The sequence below is a fragment of the Canis lupus genome, chromosome 26 (genome assembly GCF_011100685.1).
Source record: "Canis lupus familiaris isolate Mischka breed German Shepherd chromosome 26, alternate assembly UU_Cfam_GSD_1.0, whole genome shotgun sequence".
Taxonomy (NCBI): Eukaryota; Metazoa; Chordata; class Mammalia; order Carnivora; family Canidae; genus Canis; species Canis lupus.
This window is the reverse complement of record NC_049247.1, coordinates 28358471-28374543: the sequence shown is the minus strand read 5'-3', so window position 1 is coordinate 28374543 and position 16073 is coordinate 28358471. Positions and strand designations below refer to the sequence as shown.

Genomic DNA, 16073 nt, shown 5'->3' with positions numbered 1-16073 from the left:
AGGGGCAGAGGGAGAAAGAGAAAATCTCAAGCAGACTCCACACTGAGCATGGAGATTGACGCAGGGCTCAATCTCATGACCCTGAGATCATGACCTGAGCCAAAATCAGGAGTCTGGCACTTAACTGACGGAGCTACCCAGGTGCCCCCAAAATTGTATTGTATCTTAAGATTTTATTTATTTATTTATTTGGGACAGAGAGAGAGCATGAGCAGAAGTAGGGGCAGAGAGAGGGATAAGCAGGCTCCACACTGAGCAGGTCGCTTGTCGCAGGGCTCGATCCCAGGACCCCGGGATCATGATCTGAGCCAAAGGCAGATGCTTAATAGACTGAGCACCCAGGCACCCTTGAACTGACTTTTAAATGGAAACACAACATATCAGAATTTATAGGATGCCACTAAAATGGAACTTGGGGGGGGTACATTTATAGCAGTAAACATCTATTTAAGAAAAAAATAAAACGGTCTCAGATCAATGATCTCAAGCTATATTAATACCAGACAAGAAAATTCACTTAAGAATCTAGAAAAAGGGGCTCCTGGCTGGCTCAGTTAGTAGAGCATGTGACTCTTGATCTTGGGGTTGTGAGTTTGAGCCTTATGTCGAGTATAGAGATTATACAAAAAATAAAAAATTAATTAAAAAAAAGGATCTAGAAAAAGAAGAGCCAATGAAACCTAAAGTAAGTAGAAAGAAGGAAATAAAGATCAAAGTGGATATCAATGAAATAGAAAACAGAAAATCATAGAGAAAATCAAGATGATAAAATTGATAAACTTCTAGCCAGACTGATCAGGAAAGAAGAAAGAAAGAAAAAAAAAAGACACAATTACCGATCTCAGAAATGAGAGGGGTGACTACTACAGATTCCACAGATATTGAAAGGGAATATCATGAAAAATTTTGTGCCAACAAATTGAACAACTTAGATGAAATGGACAAATTCCTTAAAAGATCCAAAGTACCAATATTTAAGAAGTACTAACCTGAATAGTCCTATATCTATTTTTTAAAAGATTTTATTTATTTATTCATGAGAGACATAGAGAGAGAGAGAGGCAGAGACACAGGCAGAGGGAGAAGCAGGCTCCACACAGGGAGCCCGACGTGGGACTCGATTCCGGGGCCCCAGGATCACACCTTGGCCTGAAGGCGGCACTAAACCTCTAAGCCACCAGGGCTGCCCAAATAGTCCTATATCTATTAGAGAAACTGGAATTGTAGTTGAAAACTCTCTACAGAGAAAATTTCAGGTCTGTTTGCCTTCATTGAGGAATTTTACCAAATATTTAAGGAAGAAATAGTATCAATTCTCCACAAACTCTTCCAAAAAAATTAAAGAGAAGGAAATAACTCATTTTATGGGACCAGAATTACCCTGATAAGCAAAAGCATGCAGGCAAAGAAAGATATTACAAGAAAAGAAAACCATAGTGAGATGCTACTACCCCAGAGAAAATGAAATATATGTTCATGCAAGACCTTGTATATGACTATTCATAGCAGCTTTATTTGTAATAGCTAAAAACTGGAAACAACCCAAATGTCCACAAATGGTGGTACATCCATCCAATAAAATACAACTCAACAATTAAGAGGAATTGATATATTCAACATTGTGGGAGTCTCAAAATAATTACGCTGAGTGAAAGAAATATAAAAGAATACATCCCATATTTTTGCATGTATCTAAAACCATAGGGGTGCCTGGCTGTCAGTAAGAAGAATGTGACACTTGATCTCAGGGTCATGAGTTCAAGCGCCACATCAGTGTAGCGATTACTAAAAGAATAAATAAATAAATGAACTTTAAAAAAAACACCTCTAGAAAATGCGAACTAATCTATAGGGGCAGCAAGCAGGTCAAAGTCCTTCCTGCTTGGAAGGGAGTGGGCAGGGAGGGGCAGAAAGGAGGCATTATCAAGGGGTACAAGGAAATTTTTGGAAATGACTGGTATCTTTACTGTCTTGATTGTGGTGGTGGTGGTTTCATGAAAGTCAAAATGTCACCATATTGTACATTTTAAATTGTAACACTTGTTGGGGCACCTGGGTGGCTTAGTAGGTTAAGCTTCTGATTCTTGGTTTCTTCCGCTCAGGTCATGATCTCATGATCATGAAAAGGGTCATGAAACTGAGATGGAGGCCCCTTCGGGCTGTGCACTGAGCCAGGAGTGCACTTGCAGATTCTCTCCTTCTGCCCCTCCTCCCACGTGCACAGGCACGCAGGCACATGTGCCCACTCTAACAAATTAAAATAAAATAAATATAAAAAAATAAATTGTGGGGATCCCTGGGTGGCTCAGTGGTTAAGTGCCTGCCTTCAGCCTGGAGCATGATTCTTGAGTCCGGGAATCGAGTCCCGTGTCGGGCTCCCTGCGTGGAGCTTGATTCTCCCTCTGCCTGTGTCTTTGCCTCTCTCTTTCTCTCTCTCTCTCTCTCTCTGTCTCTCATGAGTGAATAAATAAAATCTTAAATAAAATAAAATAAAATAAATTGTAACAATTATTATGTCCGCTTTTATTTCAGTTGTACTACAATGAAGGATTATTTAAAAATACAATACAGGGGTGCCTGGGTGGCTCAGTCGGTTAAGGGAGCCTGCTTCTCCCTTTCCCTCTGTCCCTCCCCCTCCGCCTGCTCTTGGTGGAGCACAAACCCACACTCTCTCTCAAGTAAATAAAATCCTGAAAATAAATAAATAAATAAATAAATAAATAAATAAAGTAAAAGTTCAAACAACTAATTTCTCTTTTGGCTTCTTCTTTGATCCATGGGTTACTTAGAAGTGTGTTATGTTATTGTGTTTCCAAATATTTAGAGATTTTCCAAGGATCTTTCTGTTAATGACTTCTAATTTAATTTAATTTAATTGTGGTCAGACAACATACTTAGTATGGCTTTGAAGCCTTTTGAATTTTGGTAAATGTTCTGTGTGTGCTTGAGAAGAATGTGTACTTGAGAAGAATTTTGCTATTGTTGAGTGGTTCTATTAAGTGTTAATCAAAATAAAGTTGACTACTATACCCTGCTGGCTTTCTGTCTATTTGAGCTATTGATTATTGAGAGGGGAACTGAAACCTCTGACTGTAATTAGATTTGTCTATTTCTTGTTGCATTTTTTGCATCAGGTATTTTGAAGCTTTTTATTAGATGCATAAATGTTTAAGATTTTTATGGCTCCATGAATAACTGACTCTGTCATCATTAGGAAATGACCATTATCCCTGGCAAGACTTCTTGCTCTGAAACCTACTTGTCTAATATTAATGTAGCTAGAGCTACTCTAGCTTTCTTTTGATTAGTTGTTAGCAATGGTATTATCTTTTTCCACCCTTTTACTTTTAACCTATTTGTGTCTTTATATTTAAAGTGTGTTTCTTGGGCAGCCCTGGTGGCTCAGCGGTTTAGTGCTGCCTTCAGCCCAGGGCCTGATCCTGGAGACCCAGGATCGAGTCCCACGTCAGGCTCCCTGCATGGGGCCTGCTTCTCCCTCTGCCTGTGTCTTGGCCTCTCTTTCTGTGTGTGTCTCTAATAAATAAATAAAATATATTTTTTTAAAAAGTGTGTTTCTTGGGTGACTGGGTGGCTCAGGAGGTTAAGAGTTTGCTTTTGGCTTAGGTCATGATCTCAGGGGCCTGGGACTGAGTCCACGCAGGGCTCTCTGCTCAGCAGGGCATCTGCTTCTCCCTCACCCTCTCCCTCTGTGCTCTCCTCCCCTCTTCCTTTCTCAAATAAATAAATAAAATACTAAAAAAAATAAAGTGTGTTTCTTACAGGTAGTATGTAGTTGGGTCCTGCTTTTTTATTTAATTTTTTACTTAAATTCTAGTTAGTTAATTTTTTTTAGATTTATTTATTTATTCATTCAGAGAGAGAGAGAGAGAGAGAGAGAGAGAGGCAGAGAGAGAAGTGGGCTCCATGCAGGGAGCCCGACGTGGGACTCCATCCCGGGTCTCCAGGATCACGCCCTGGGCTGCAAGCGGCGCTAAACTGCTGCGCCACCAGGGCTGCCCCTAGTTAGTTAACATTAGTGTAGTGGTTTCAGTAGAATTTAGTGATTCATCACTTACATATATTACCCAGTGTTCATCAGAACCATTGCTCTCCTTAATACCCATCACCCATTTAGCCCATCTTCCACCCACCTTCCTCCACAACCCCTAGTTTATTCTGTATCATTAAGAGTCTCTTATGGTTTGCTTCCCTCTCTCTGTTTTTTTTTTTTCCTTCCCATATGTTCATCTCTTTTGTTTCTTAAATTCCACATGAGTGAAATCACATGGTATCTGTCTTGCTCTGACTTATTTTGCTTAGCATAATACACTCTAGCTCCATTCACATCATTGTAAATGGCAAGATTTTTTTTTTAAATGGCAAGATTTAATTCTTTTTGATGACTGAGTAATATTCAATTGTGTATATATACCCTATCTTCTTTATCCATTCATCAGTCGATGGACATTTGGGCTCTTTCCATAGTTTGGCTCTTGTTGATAATGCTGCTATAAACATCCGGAGGGAAGTACCCCTTCAAATTTGTATTTTTGTATTCTTTGGGTAAATAGTACAATAGTCAGAGGTTGTTTTATTTTTAACTTTAAAAAATATATATTGTATTTATTCATTCATGAGAGACACAAAGAGAAAGGCAGAGACATAGGCAGAGAGAGAAACAGGCTCTCTGCGGGGAGCCTGATGCAAGACTTGATCCCAGGACCCCAGGATCACAACCTGAGCTGAAGGTAGATGCTCAACCTCTGAGCCACCCAGGTGCCCCTATTTTTAACTTTTTGAGGAACATCCATACCATTTTGCAGAATGGCTGCACCAGTTTGCATTCCCACCAGTAGCATAAGAGGGTTCCCCTTTCTCCACATCCAACAACATCTGTTAACAACATTTCTTAACACTTAACACAAGAAAGAATGACCTGGTTCCAAAGTAGCACAAGGTTCACATTTTTACTGCAATCTTTACGTCCTGGTGCTATTTTATTCAACAAGATACCTCTTAAAAATGGCAGTGTTCATAAGTACAAAAATTGTTATATCCAGCAGGTGGTGTTCTACATAGTTAATAAGATAATTCTTCATAAAATTGATTTCCAAAAATGCATAATGTCTGATAATTACCTCAAAGGCCAAAAAATGAGCAGAAATAATCATTGGTTAATATTTGGCTTTGAGAAAGCCAGAAATGATTCAATTCCAAGAAATAAGCTATAATGATAAAAAATGTCATTAAACCAAAAGACGTCTTTTAAGCCAAAGCAAACTTTTCACCTCAAGATAGTTCTGGTTTTTACATTCTTAATTCCCTTTGTCCAGGACAGGACTTCAACCTAAGCTATTATTTGGCTAGAGTTCCTAATGCACAGTCATCCTCCACAGTATGTTTTCATTACAGTACATAAATTGCAAAATGGCAAATGTCTAAGTCAGTTATAAAGAATTTATAGCATAGTAAATGCCAATTTACAAAAACCATCAATAGACTTCTGCGCCAAAGCCTAAAAGTTGCTGCAGTAAAAGTCAAAACTAACATGATTCTTTGATATGCTCAGACTTTGTTTACTACAAATTATTGTCATAAAAAAAAAAAAAAAACCAGAAAAGAAACCTTAGTAGATCCCTCCAAAGCTGTGTAATTTTCCAAATGATTCTCCTCGGGTTGTAAGAGCCTGTCCATTCTTTCAATTCTTTTTTAGTCGTTTAGCTTTTGCAATATTTTCTTGATGTTTTTGCTTCTTCTTTTGTTCCTTTTCCCTGGTCTTAATCATCTTGGCCAATTTCCAGGGCAGCATGGCATTTGCTAGAAACAATGAAATAAGAGCCAAAACAATTGTTGTAAGGAAGCCATATGGGTCCTGTGCAGACCATTCCACAACATACTCAGCCCAAGCATTTAGAGCAAACATCCTTCTAAGTCTTATGTTTGAGTAGTGATCTCCAACTTTGTCCTGAGATTATTAGTGAGCCGATTACAATTTCTGTTGACCCTTGGCTGCTTGTCTTCTTTGGCTCTACCATACACTTGTGAGACAAGGTTAAATTCTATATCTTCCTTCTGCAAGGTGTCCCCTGGACTAGATCTCCAAACCAGATGCTCTTGGCTCCTGAAGCTGCAGCTGATGATACTTCACTGGTATCAGCATGTCCCTTCCATCCTTTGTTTTCCCGCTTGCTCATTCTTCCTTCTCTACTCTATCCAGCCACCGCCCCTCAGGGGCTGTGTTCACCCACCCTTCAGCCTCCAGCACACCTCAGGTCTGCCTGGAAATGGTTGCCTCTGCTGGGTACTGGGGCAAAACCACCCACCTCTCCTACATCACAGCTGGGACCATGGGCTCAGACCCCTTAAGAGGCCATTATTGATGGCCCATTATCTTGCTACTTATTTTCTATTTGTCCCATCTGTTCTATGTTCCTTTCTTCCTTTTTCTGCCTTCTTTTAGAATATTTATGAATCCATCATAAATCTCCTTTTGTTGGCTTAACTTTTTTAATTGAGGTAAAATCCATATAATACAAAAATTCCCCATTTTAACCATTTCTTATTAGATTTTATTTTTAAGTAATCTCTACCCTCAACAGAGGGCTCAGGGATCAAGAGTTGCACACTCTACCCAATGAGACAGCCAGGCGTCCCACCATTTTAAAGTGCACAATTCAGGGGCGTTTAGCACATTCTCCATGTTGTGCAACCATCCTCACTAATTACAGAACATTTTCATTTGCCCATAAAAGAAATCCCATAGCCATCAAGTAGGCACTCCTTATTCTCCCTTCCCCAGTCTCTGGCAACCACGAATCTGCTTTGTCTCTACGAATTTGCCTAATCTGAGCATTTCATATAAATGGAATCGTACATGGCCTTTGTGTCTGGCTTCTTCCTCTTAGCATGTTTTCAGAATGCATTCATGTTGTAGCATGGATCAGTAATTCACTTCTTTTTATAGCTAAATAGTATCTCATCGTGTGGATATACCTTTTTTTTTTTTTTTAATTTATGATAGTCACACAGAGAGAGAGAGAGAGAGGCAGAGACACAGGCAGAGGGAGAAGCAGGCTCCATGCTCCGGGAGCCTGACGTGAGATTCAATCCCGGGTCTCCAGGATCACACCCTGGGCCAAAGGCAGGCGCCAAACCGCTGCGCCACCCAGGGATCCCAATATACCATTTTGTTTATCCATTTATCAGCTGATGGATATTTGAGTGTTGGCTTCTCTTGTTACTTCTGAGTTGTTTGGGATTTATATTATATATCTTTAATCTATTACAGTCTACCTTCAAGTAATATATCACCTTTAATGTAAGAATTTTATAATAGTATACTTTCCTTTCTCCCCTCTTGGTCTTTATGCTAATATTGTCATGCATTTTACTTTTACATATGTTAGAAGCCCCATAACACAATCTTCTCTCCTTGTGTAGATAATAGATTTCCATCTGGTATACTTTTCCTAATGTCCAAAGGATGTCCTTTAACATATTTTGTATAGCAGGCCTCCTGGTGATGAATTTTTTTTTTCAGCCTTTGTAGGTCTGAAAACATCTTTATTTTGCCTTCATTTCTAATAGATGCTTTTTCTCAAGTACTGCATATTAGATTAACAGGTTTTTTTTCTTTTCTGTCAGTACTTTATTTTATTTTATTTTATTTTATTTATTTACTTATGATAGTCACAGAGAGAGAGAGAGAGAGAGAGAGAGAGGCAGAGACACAGGCAGAGGGAGAAGCAGGCTCCATGCATCGGGAGCCTGATATGGGATTCGATCCCGGGTCTCCAGGATCGCGCCCTGGGCCAAAGGCAGGCGCCAAACCGCTGCGCCACCCAGGGATCCCTCTGTCAGTACTTTAAAGATGTTACTTCACTATCTTTGTGCTTGCACTCTTTCCAATGAGTAATGTCATCCTTAGCATTGTTCCTTGATGATGACTTTTTTTTTCTCTAGCTGCTTTTTAAGATGTTTTCTCTTCACTGGTTTTGAGTTATGATATGCTTTAGTATCATTTTCTTCATATTTCTTGTACTTGAAGTTCATTTAGCTTCTTGGATCTGTGGGCTTATAATTGCTCATCAAGTTTGGAAAGTTTTTGGCCATTTATCTCTTCAAATAATTTTTCTGTCCCTATCACCACCTCTCCTTCAGGGACTCTAGCTCCACATAGATTAGGTCACTTGAAGCCGTCTCAGTTTTCTTCTTTTGTAGTTTTTTTTTTTCTCTACATTTCATTTTGGGTAGTTTCTATAGTTGTGCCTTAAAGTTCACTAATCTTTTTTTTTTTTTTTTTCAGCAGCATCTAATCTGTTGTTAATCTCATCCAGCTATAAGTGCAATTTGAAGTTTCTTCCTTTTCCTTCTTTCTCCTCCCTTCCCTCCTCCCCCACCTCCTTATATTTTTAAATCTTCCATGCCTCTTTTTTTTTTTTTAATTAAGATTTTATTCATCTAGAGAGAGAAAAAGAGAATGCACAACTGGGAGAAGGAGCAGGGAGAGGAAGAGAGAGAATCTCAAGCAGACTTCATGAGAGTAAGGAGCCCAACGCAGGGCTCAATCTTACACCTAAAATCATGACCTGAGTCAAAACCAAGATTCAGACGTTCAGCCCGCTGAGCCACCCAGGCACCGCTTCCTTAATTTTTTGAATATATGAAATAGTTAAAATAATGTTTAATGTCCTCTGCTAACTGTAACAATTGGGTCAGTTTAAGATCTGCTTTGATTATTCTCATTATTGATTGTGCTTTTCTGCCTTTGCATGCTGGTAATCTTTGATTGGATGCTAGAATTTTATCTTGTAAGGTGCCGGGCATTTTTATTTGCCTATAAATCTTTTTGAGTTTTGTTCTAGGATACAGCTAATTGAAAACAGTTTGATCCTTTCAAGTCCTTTAAAAAATTTTTTTTTAATTTTTATACTTTGTTAATTGGGTCCTGATCAGTGCTCAGTCCAGGGCTAATTATTTCTCATTTATGAGGCAAGACTTTCCTGGATATCTTATTTTTTTATTATTATTTTTTAATTTTTTTTTTTTAAATTTTTTTAATTTTTATTTATTTATGATAGTCACAGAGAGAGAGAGAGAGAGAGGCAGAGACACAGGCAGAGGGAGAAGCAGGCTCCATGCACCGGGAGCCTGACGTGGGATTCGATCCCGGGTCTCCAGGATCGCGCCCTGGGCCAAAGGCAGGCGCTAAACCACTGCGCCACCCAGGGATCCCTATTTTTTAATTTTGTTAAAAAAAGTTTTTTAATGCTTTAAAATTTATTTATTTTTATTTTTTTAATTTTTATTTATTTATGATAGTCACAGAGAGAGAAAGAGAGGCAGAGACACAGGCAGAGAGAGAAGCAGGCTCCATGCACCGGGAGCCTGATGTGGGAATCGATCCCGGGTCTCCAGGATCGCGCCCTGGGCCAAAGGCAGGCGCCAAACCGCTGCGCCACCCAGGGATCCCTAAAATTTATTTTTATGATGCTTTGAGTCTTAGGGCCTTGCTGATTCTGGAGACTGTCCTCCCAGAGTTGGTTAATTCCTAGACAGTAAACAATTCACCTGCAGAGCATGCCTTTTGTATACAAACTTACTAATCAAACTGTAATTCTAACCACCTTTACCTAATTCTGACACAACAAACCAGTATTTTCTCAAAGTCACGCCAGTGCCAGGTTATGGACAACTAGGACCACTTCTGTAGCCAAGAACCCTCTGAATTTATTTGAATTAACCAATTCTAAGCTTACTCAAACTTGCTTACCTTATGTTGCCCGTTCTTTTTTCCACGTAAACCACAAGTTAAGGGCTCTGGGTCATGCTCTCTTCTTACTCCTACTGTCTTCTGATCTACTCTGGGGCTTTGTCATGTGACCTTGAATGGCATGGCATGCTCCCTCTTCTTGGAAATTGTAATCATATTCTTTCAAGGTAGTTGTCTCCATGCCTGTCACTTTACTACACCTAATTAAAACAAAATTCGTGATACATTCTTTTTTTTTTTTAATTTATTTATTCATGAGAGACACAGAGAGGCAGAGGCTGAAACACAGGCAGAAGGAAAGCAGGCTCCATGCAGGTTGCCCGATGTGGGACTAGATCCCAGGACCCCAGGATCACGCCCTGGGCCGAAAGCAGGCACTAAACTGCTGAGCCACCCAGAGATTCCAACCCCCCCTTTTTTTTTTTTTTAAAGATTTTATTTATTTATTCATGAGAGGCAGAGACACAGGCAGAAGGAGAAGCAGGCTCCCTGCAAGGAGCCCGATGTGGGACTTGATCCCAGGACCCCAGGATCACGCCCTGAGCTGAAGGCAGACACTCAACTGCTGAGCCACCCAGGTGACCCCCTTGGTACATTTTCAAAGAATGGTCTACCCAGTATTTTTTTGTTTTTGGCTGATGGGAACAGGAACAATTCCCAGTCTTGTGTAATGCCATGCACGGTTATCCTTAGTAATTCTTTCCCTGGCCCTGGTTAGTTTCTTCACACTCTCATGCTGACCAGGATTCTGAGTACTCAGGAGGACCCTCCCACAGATCTCCTAGGTGCTCATGCAGCTTTATTCTGGCATTCTGTCTCATGAACACAAGCTGCCTCAACCTCTCCGAACTCCTAGCTCAGACCTTTCAACCTAGGTAGATTGATAGGGTCCACTTCAGTTTCCCCTCTCTGTTCTACTGCCCAGAAACTCTCACAAGGCAGTAGTAAGCCCATCTCATTTGTTTCCCATCTTTTAGAGATTGCTTTCCTTCAATGTTTGAATTTTGTTTAGTTTTCAGGCATGAGACTAAATCCAGGCACTGACCTCCTTTTGGCCAGAGGCAGAAAAAATTCCTACATGTTTTTTTAAGCTTATGGAATACCCAGGTGAGTGTAGAGATTGAGATTGTATCAATGAATGAACTGAATCTAAACCCTCCCTTGTATAGGTAACAAACCAGAGGCCTGGAGCCAAGTGGTAATGGAAGTAATCAGAACCAGAATCCATCCCTTAAGTCTTGGTCTAGTTATCTGACATCATTTTCTGCTCTGTATCTTATCTTGCCAAGTTGTTTCCCATTTTAGACTAATATATTTTCAAACAAAATACGTTTTTGAAAAAGAGAATGTGCTTCAATATTTAGACCTCCATGTGATCTTGAGATTGCTCCTCCCCAACCATGGCAAAAACTTGGAAGCTTTTTCTCTAGAGGGGGTAGGTTTCTGGGTAGGGGGCCTTCCCAGATCTGGAAGACAAATGAATCTGGGTGTACTAGAAAGCTGAAGCTCCCTAGTCCTCTTTCTTCACTGAGCTCCCACAAGGACAGCAATTCAAGGTAAATCCTCCAGACAGGAGACTAGAAGTTTCTTTCAGGGAACCTGACCAGCCCAAGAGGAAAGTCCTAAAAGAAGTATGGACATTAGGGATTTATCAAAAAAAGTTAAATCAGTTCAACTTACAAACACATATTCTTCTTAATATCCCACCTGTAAATATAAGCAGGCTACCAATGATTGCCAGGCAGCTAAGGAAAGTCTGTAACATGAAAGACTAAAAAAGCAAAACAGAAAGAGGAAGGAAAATATCACGCAGGAAGATGAAAGCTACAGCAAAGTATATTAATGTCCTCAGAGATAAGATACTGCAATCATGGACCAAGTTCCTAATTTGGGGAAAAAAAAAAAGGAACCCTTAGAGAAGCAACTTGGGAAATCTTCCATAAAGATCAAAAAACAAGAAAATGGGAGGTGGTAGGGATAGAAAAAATAAGAAAACAAGAGATTATGGAGGCCAAGAAAAATCAAGGCCATTCCATCTCAAGTTTAGCATTAGCACAAGTACAGCCATCTTAGGCCCCTGTGAATAAGAACTGAACTTTATAGGAAAAACGCAGAATGTCCTCCATGTCCGCTGCAGGTAATCCCATATCAGAATTGCCCTCGGCAGAGAATCCCATATCAGAAAGATAACAGAGCCCACACCCTTGGTAGCGAGTCCCATATTAGAATGAGAACAGAGCTCAATGCCTTTGAAAGCCCCACATCAAAATGTAAACAGAACTTGAGAAATTCCTCCACCCCTTCTGAAAATCCCCTAGACCAGCCTATAAAAAAACCAGCTGTAACCCACTTCGGGGTCCAAGTCCCTGCTCCACTGTGTTGGGTATACTTAGACCCAAGCTCGAGCTTGCTAATAAACCCTCGTGTGCTTGCATCGGTGTCGGCTCCTTGGTGGTTTCTCGGATTCGCAATCTTGGGCACAATAAGATAAGTCCAAGAGATCCAATATCTGAAGAACAGGACTTTCAGAAAGAAAAGCCAGAAAATTAAAGGAAGGAAATCATTAACAACTAATTCAAGAAAGTTTCCCAGAAGTGAAGGACCAGAGTCCATTTTGAAAGGGTTCAACAATAGCCTAGCACAATGCATGAAAACAAATCTTCACCAAGGCAAGTCCCTGTGAAATTTCAGAACACAGAGGACAGAATGGAGTCACATACAAAGAACCAGGACTCAGAATGTCCTGTCTCCTCTAACAGCAACACTAGCTGGTAGGTGAAGAGTAATGCCTTCAAAATTGTAAAGGAAAACAAATTCCTAACTAGAACTCCACACTTGATCAACTAGGAGAGGAGACATTTTTCAGACATGTGATTCTCTCAAACTTTCCATGTACCTGTTTTTTTACTGCAAGCACGCCATCAGAATGAGGTAATAAACCAAAGGGAAGAGGTTACACAGAAAACAGGAGATTCAGCTGGGAAGAACCCATGATGACAGCAATATATTAGGCACAAGGGAGAGCCAGTCCAGATAGATGCAGGTCAAGAAATTGATAAAACAGGGGTGCCTGAGTCAGTTAAGCATCTGCCATCAGCTCAGGTCATGATCTCAGAGTCCTGGGATCTGGCCCTGTGTTGGGCTCCTTGCTCAGTGGGGAGCCTGCTTCTCCCTCTGCCCCTTCCCGCCTTGTGCAGTGCTGTCAAATAAATAAAATCTTAAAAAAAGAGAGAAATTGATAAAATGGAGGATGTTAAAGTCCTTAGGGGAACTCATGTTGAGTTAGTGACAAGTGGACAGAAAACTAAGCTAATAACTAATAAAATGCAAGAAGAGGACTAAATCTAGGGAAAACAAAGTTCTGCAGGGAAGATAATCTCGTTCACTACATGGCTCAGCTTTGATTTAAATACCCAGTTATAGTGCAAACACCTAATAGGATTTAACTAGAATTGTATCAGGGAGATAGGTGATGCGGAGTACATGCATGGTGGGAAGGCGAGAGAGGTCAAAAGATAATGCCTAGGGGCTCCTGGGTGGCTCAGTCAGTTAAGCAGCTGCCTTCAGCTCAGGTCATAATCTCAGGGTCCTGGAATCAAGCCCCAAGTCGGGTTCCTAGCTACTCCCTCTCTTGCTCTCCCTACTTGTGCTCTCTATCCTCTCAAATAAATAAAATCATTAAAAAAAAAGATAATGCCTAAAATGCAAACATCAATAAATAGCCATGCATACGTTTAAACTAAGACCTGGTAGCAAATACAAACTTACCAGCCAACAGCTGAAAGGGAATACTGCAAAGCAGGGAAAATGAGGAAGGGCAGGTAGGATAGGAAGGTTGTTTTTCATAATAAACCTCACAGAACTATTTGCTCTTTCAATGCAAAATATCAGATTTTCTTCCCAAAATACAGGATATAAAATTGTTTACAAACCTATGTTGTTCATTTTTAAGTTTCCAAATTTTTACTGTGAATGTTTAATTAAAAACAAAACCATAGGGGATCCCTGGGTGGCGCAGCGGTTTGGCGCCTGCCTTTGGCCCAGGGCGCGATCCTGGAGACCCGGGATCGAATCCCACATCGGGCTCCCGGTGCATGGAGCCTGCTTCTCCCTCTGCCTGTGTCTCTGCCTCTCTCTCTCTCACTGTGTGCCTATCATAAATAAATTAAAAACAAAACAAAACAAAAAAAAAAACAAAACCATAAATGGGTACTCTCTTCACTATTCGGGATTTAGGTAAGATTAGAGGTGGTTTTTTTTTTTTTTTTTTAGAGGTGGTTTTTACTGGGTATACAGTCATGTAAGATTGGTATTCCTCCATGGTTCCCAAGGTAAGCCTTACCTAGTCAGCTTTTCAGATCCAGGATGTAATTCAGGCATTAAGTATAATGTGTTATTTAAGTCTTATTTACTATAAAGTATAATATACGTTGTGACCATACTAAAGTAACATATTCCAGTCCAGGATATCAAAACATGGCCTCAGGTCTGCTGAATCAGATCTACCTAAATCGGGTGGCAAGGGCACTGCTTAACATGCAGATTCCTGGGCTTTTCCCCAGACCAATTACTCAACAATCTCTAATCACAAGGGTGGGCCTTGTGATCTTCAGTCTAACAAGATCCCTAAACTGATGTTGAAAAATACTGCTCAAAAAAAAAAAATAAAAAAAAAAAGAAAAAAAAAAAAAGAAAAAAGAAAAATACTGCTCTCACTCACTATAATCATTCAATAGTATTCATTAGTAATAAGCCAATAAATCAATGTCTGTAAATCAAGGTCAGCAGCAGGGAAGAGGGAAAGGAATCCACACAAGGTAGTGGATATCACAAGGTCTATGTGAAAGAATTCCACTTACAAACACAAACACTTCAGAGAAATTCCACTCCATAACTAACTCAATGTTACAGTTTTATCAGAAACAGTACGTTAAACTCTTGGTCAAAGCTAAAACAAATGGATTCTAACTATTCACATTAAGATCATTTGAAATGGCCCTCAGGCCAGGATCCCCTCTACTGGGGTAGCACAGCCTGCAGGGCCATTAGCATTTATCCAATGTGTCAGAGAAGCTGAGGGCACTGGAGCAAGAGGCACAGGGTTTGCTCTGGTGGATGGGTCTCTGAAGCCTTACTTCTGTGCCAGCAGTATCTGACCGATACTCTTGATACTTATTCTTTAGTTCTTTATTACAAGCATATGCAAGGGCTGTTACATTGAGGTAGTATCATGATTATAAGATAGAGCTTGTTAGAAAATCCCTACTTGATGCCTAGAGTTAATAGATATGTTGGATTTTCTTCTTCCTCTTTTATTACTTAAACGTGTCCCATGAGCAATGTTCTGAGGTCAATTAATCAATCAATCCCTTTTCCTCTTAGTTTTTGTTGAAGTTCATCCTTATACTGAACCCCTGGCAAGACCTCTTTTCAGTATTTGACTTCAAGTTTGCTTTTCCAACTTGTGTTTTTGTCAGTTATTCACTTTACATACCTTGTCCTACTTTTGTTACATCAGAAACCATGGCTATGCCATTGCATGCTGAGATGCTCTAACAAATGCATAAGAATCTGTCCCTGCTAATCACCACAAAACTGCTTATGAAGCCAATGTAGGAGCCACATATGTTGACAACCAAAATTCTCTAAAATTATCTTTTAATATTAGATTACTTTTGCCAAATGCAGAACCACTAGGGTTTCTAGGCTACAAAGATCAGAATGGTGGGCTTTTCCATGGGCCAGGAGCACCCATGCTGGGTTGTTTAAGCTGAGCTGATGTAACTCTATAAAAGTTACCTGAACAAAGCACCATGTAAGTGTTTGTGTCTGAAGACCAACAAGACATCTGTGTGTTCTCAGTGTTTTTCTGAGGGTTTAGCCAGTAACTGGCCTGGAACAGTAGCTTAAAATCTTATCAATAACTGTGCTATTTCAAAGTACTGGCATTCTCCCAGGATAGCCTCCTGGGTGTCAAAATTTAACCTGCTGCCAAAGCAAACAGAACACCAAACTCCAAAATGAACACACAGTCCTTATTTTTTCAAAAAGAAAAACAACAGGGGCACCTGGATGGCTCAGTTGGTTAAGCGTCCAACTCCTGGTTTTGGCTTAGGTCATGATCTCAGGGTCATGAGACTAAGCCCTGCATCCGGCTCAGCACATAGCATGGAATCTACCTGGGTTTCTCTTTCCCTCTACTCCACCTCTGGGCACCCTAGCACTCACATACATGGACGCATGCGCTCTCTCTCTCTAAAATACCTAAATCTTAATAAAAAAGAAAAAGAAAAACAACAAC

At 40.1% G+C, this 16073-nt stretch overlaps 1 protein-coding gene across 1 annotated transcript; it reads right to left on the bottom strand.

Moving 5' to 3' along the window:
- Window positions 1–4788: 4788 nt before the first annotated feature.
- Window positions 4789–7003, bottom strand: LOC100685875 (small integral membrane protein 15-like). Its single transcript, XM_038574529.1, has one exon. It carries the CDS (start codon window positions 5921–5923, stop codon window positions 5699–5701), a length of 225 nt encoding a protein of 74 aa, XP_038430457.1. The 5' UTR covers window positions 5924–7003; the 3' UTR covers window positions 4789–5698.
- Between the last annotated feature and the right edge of the window lie 9070 nt (window positions 7004–16073).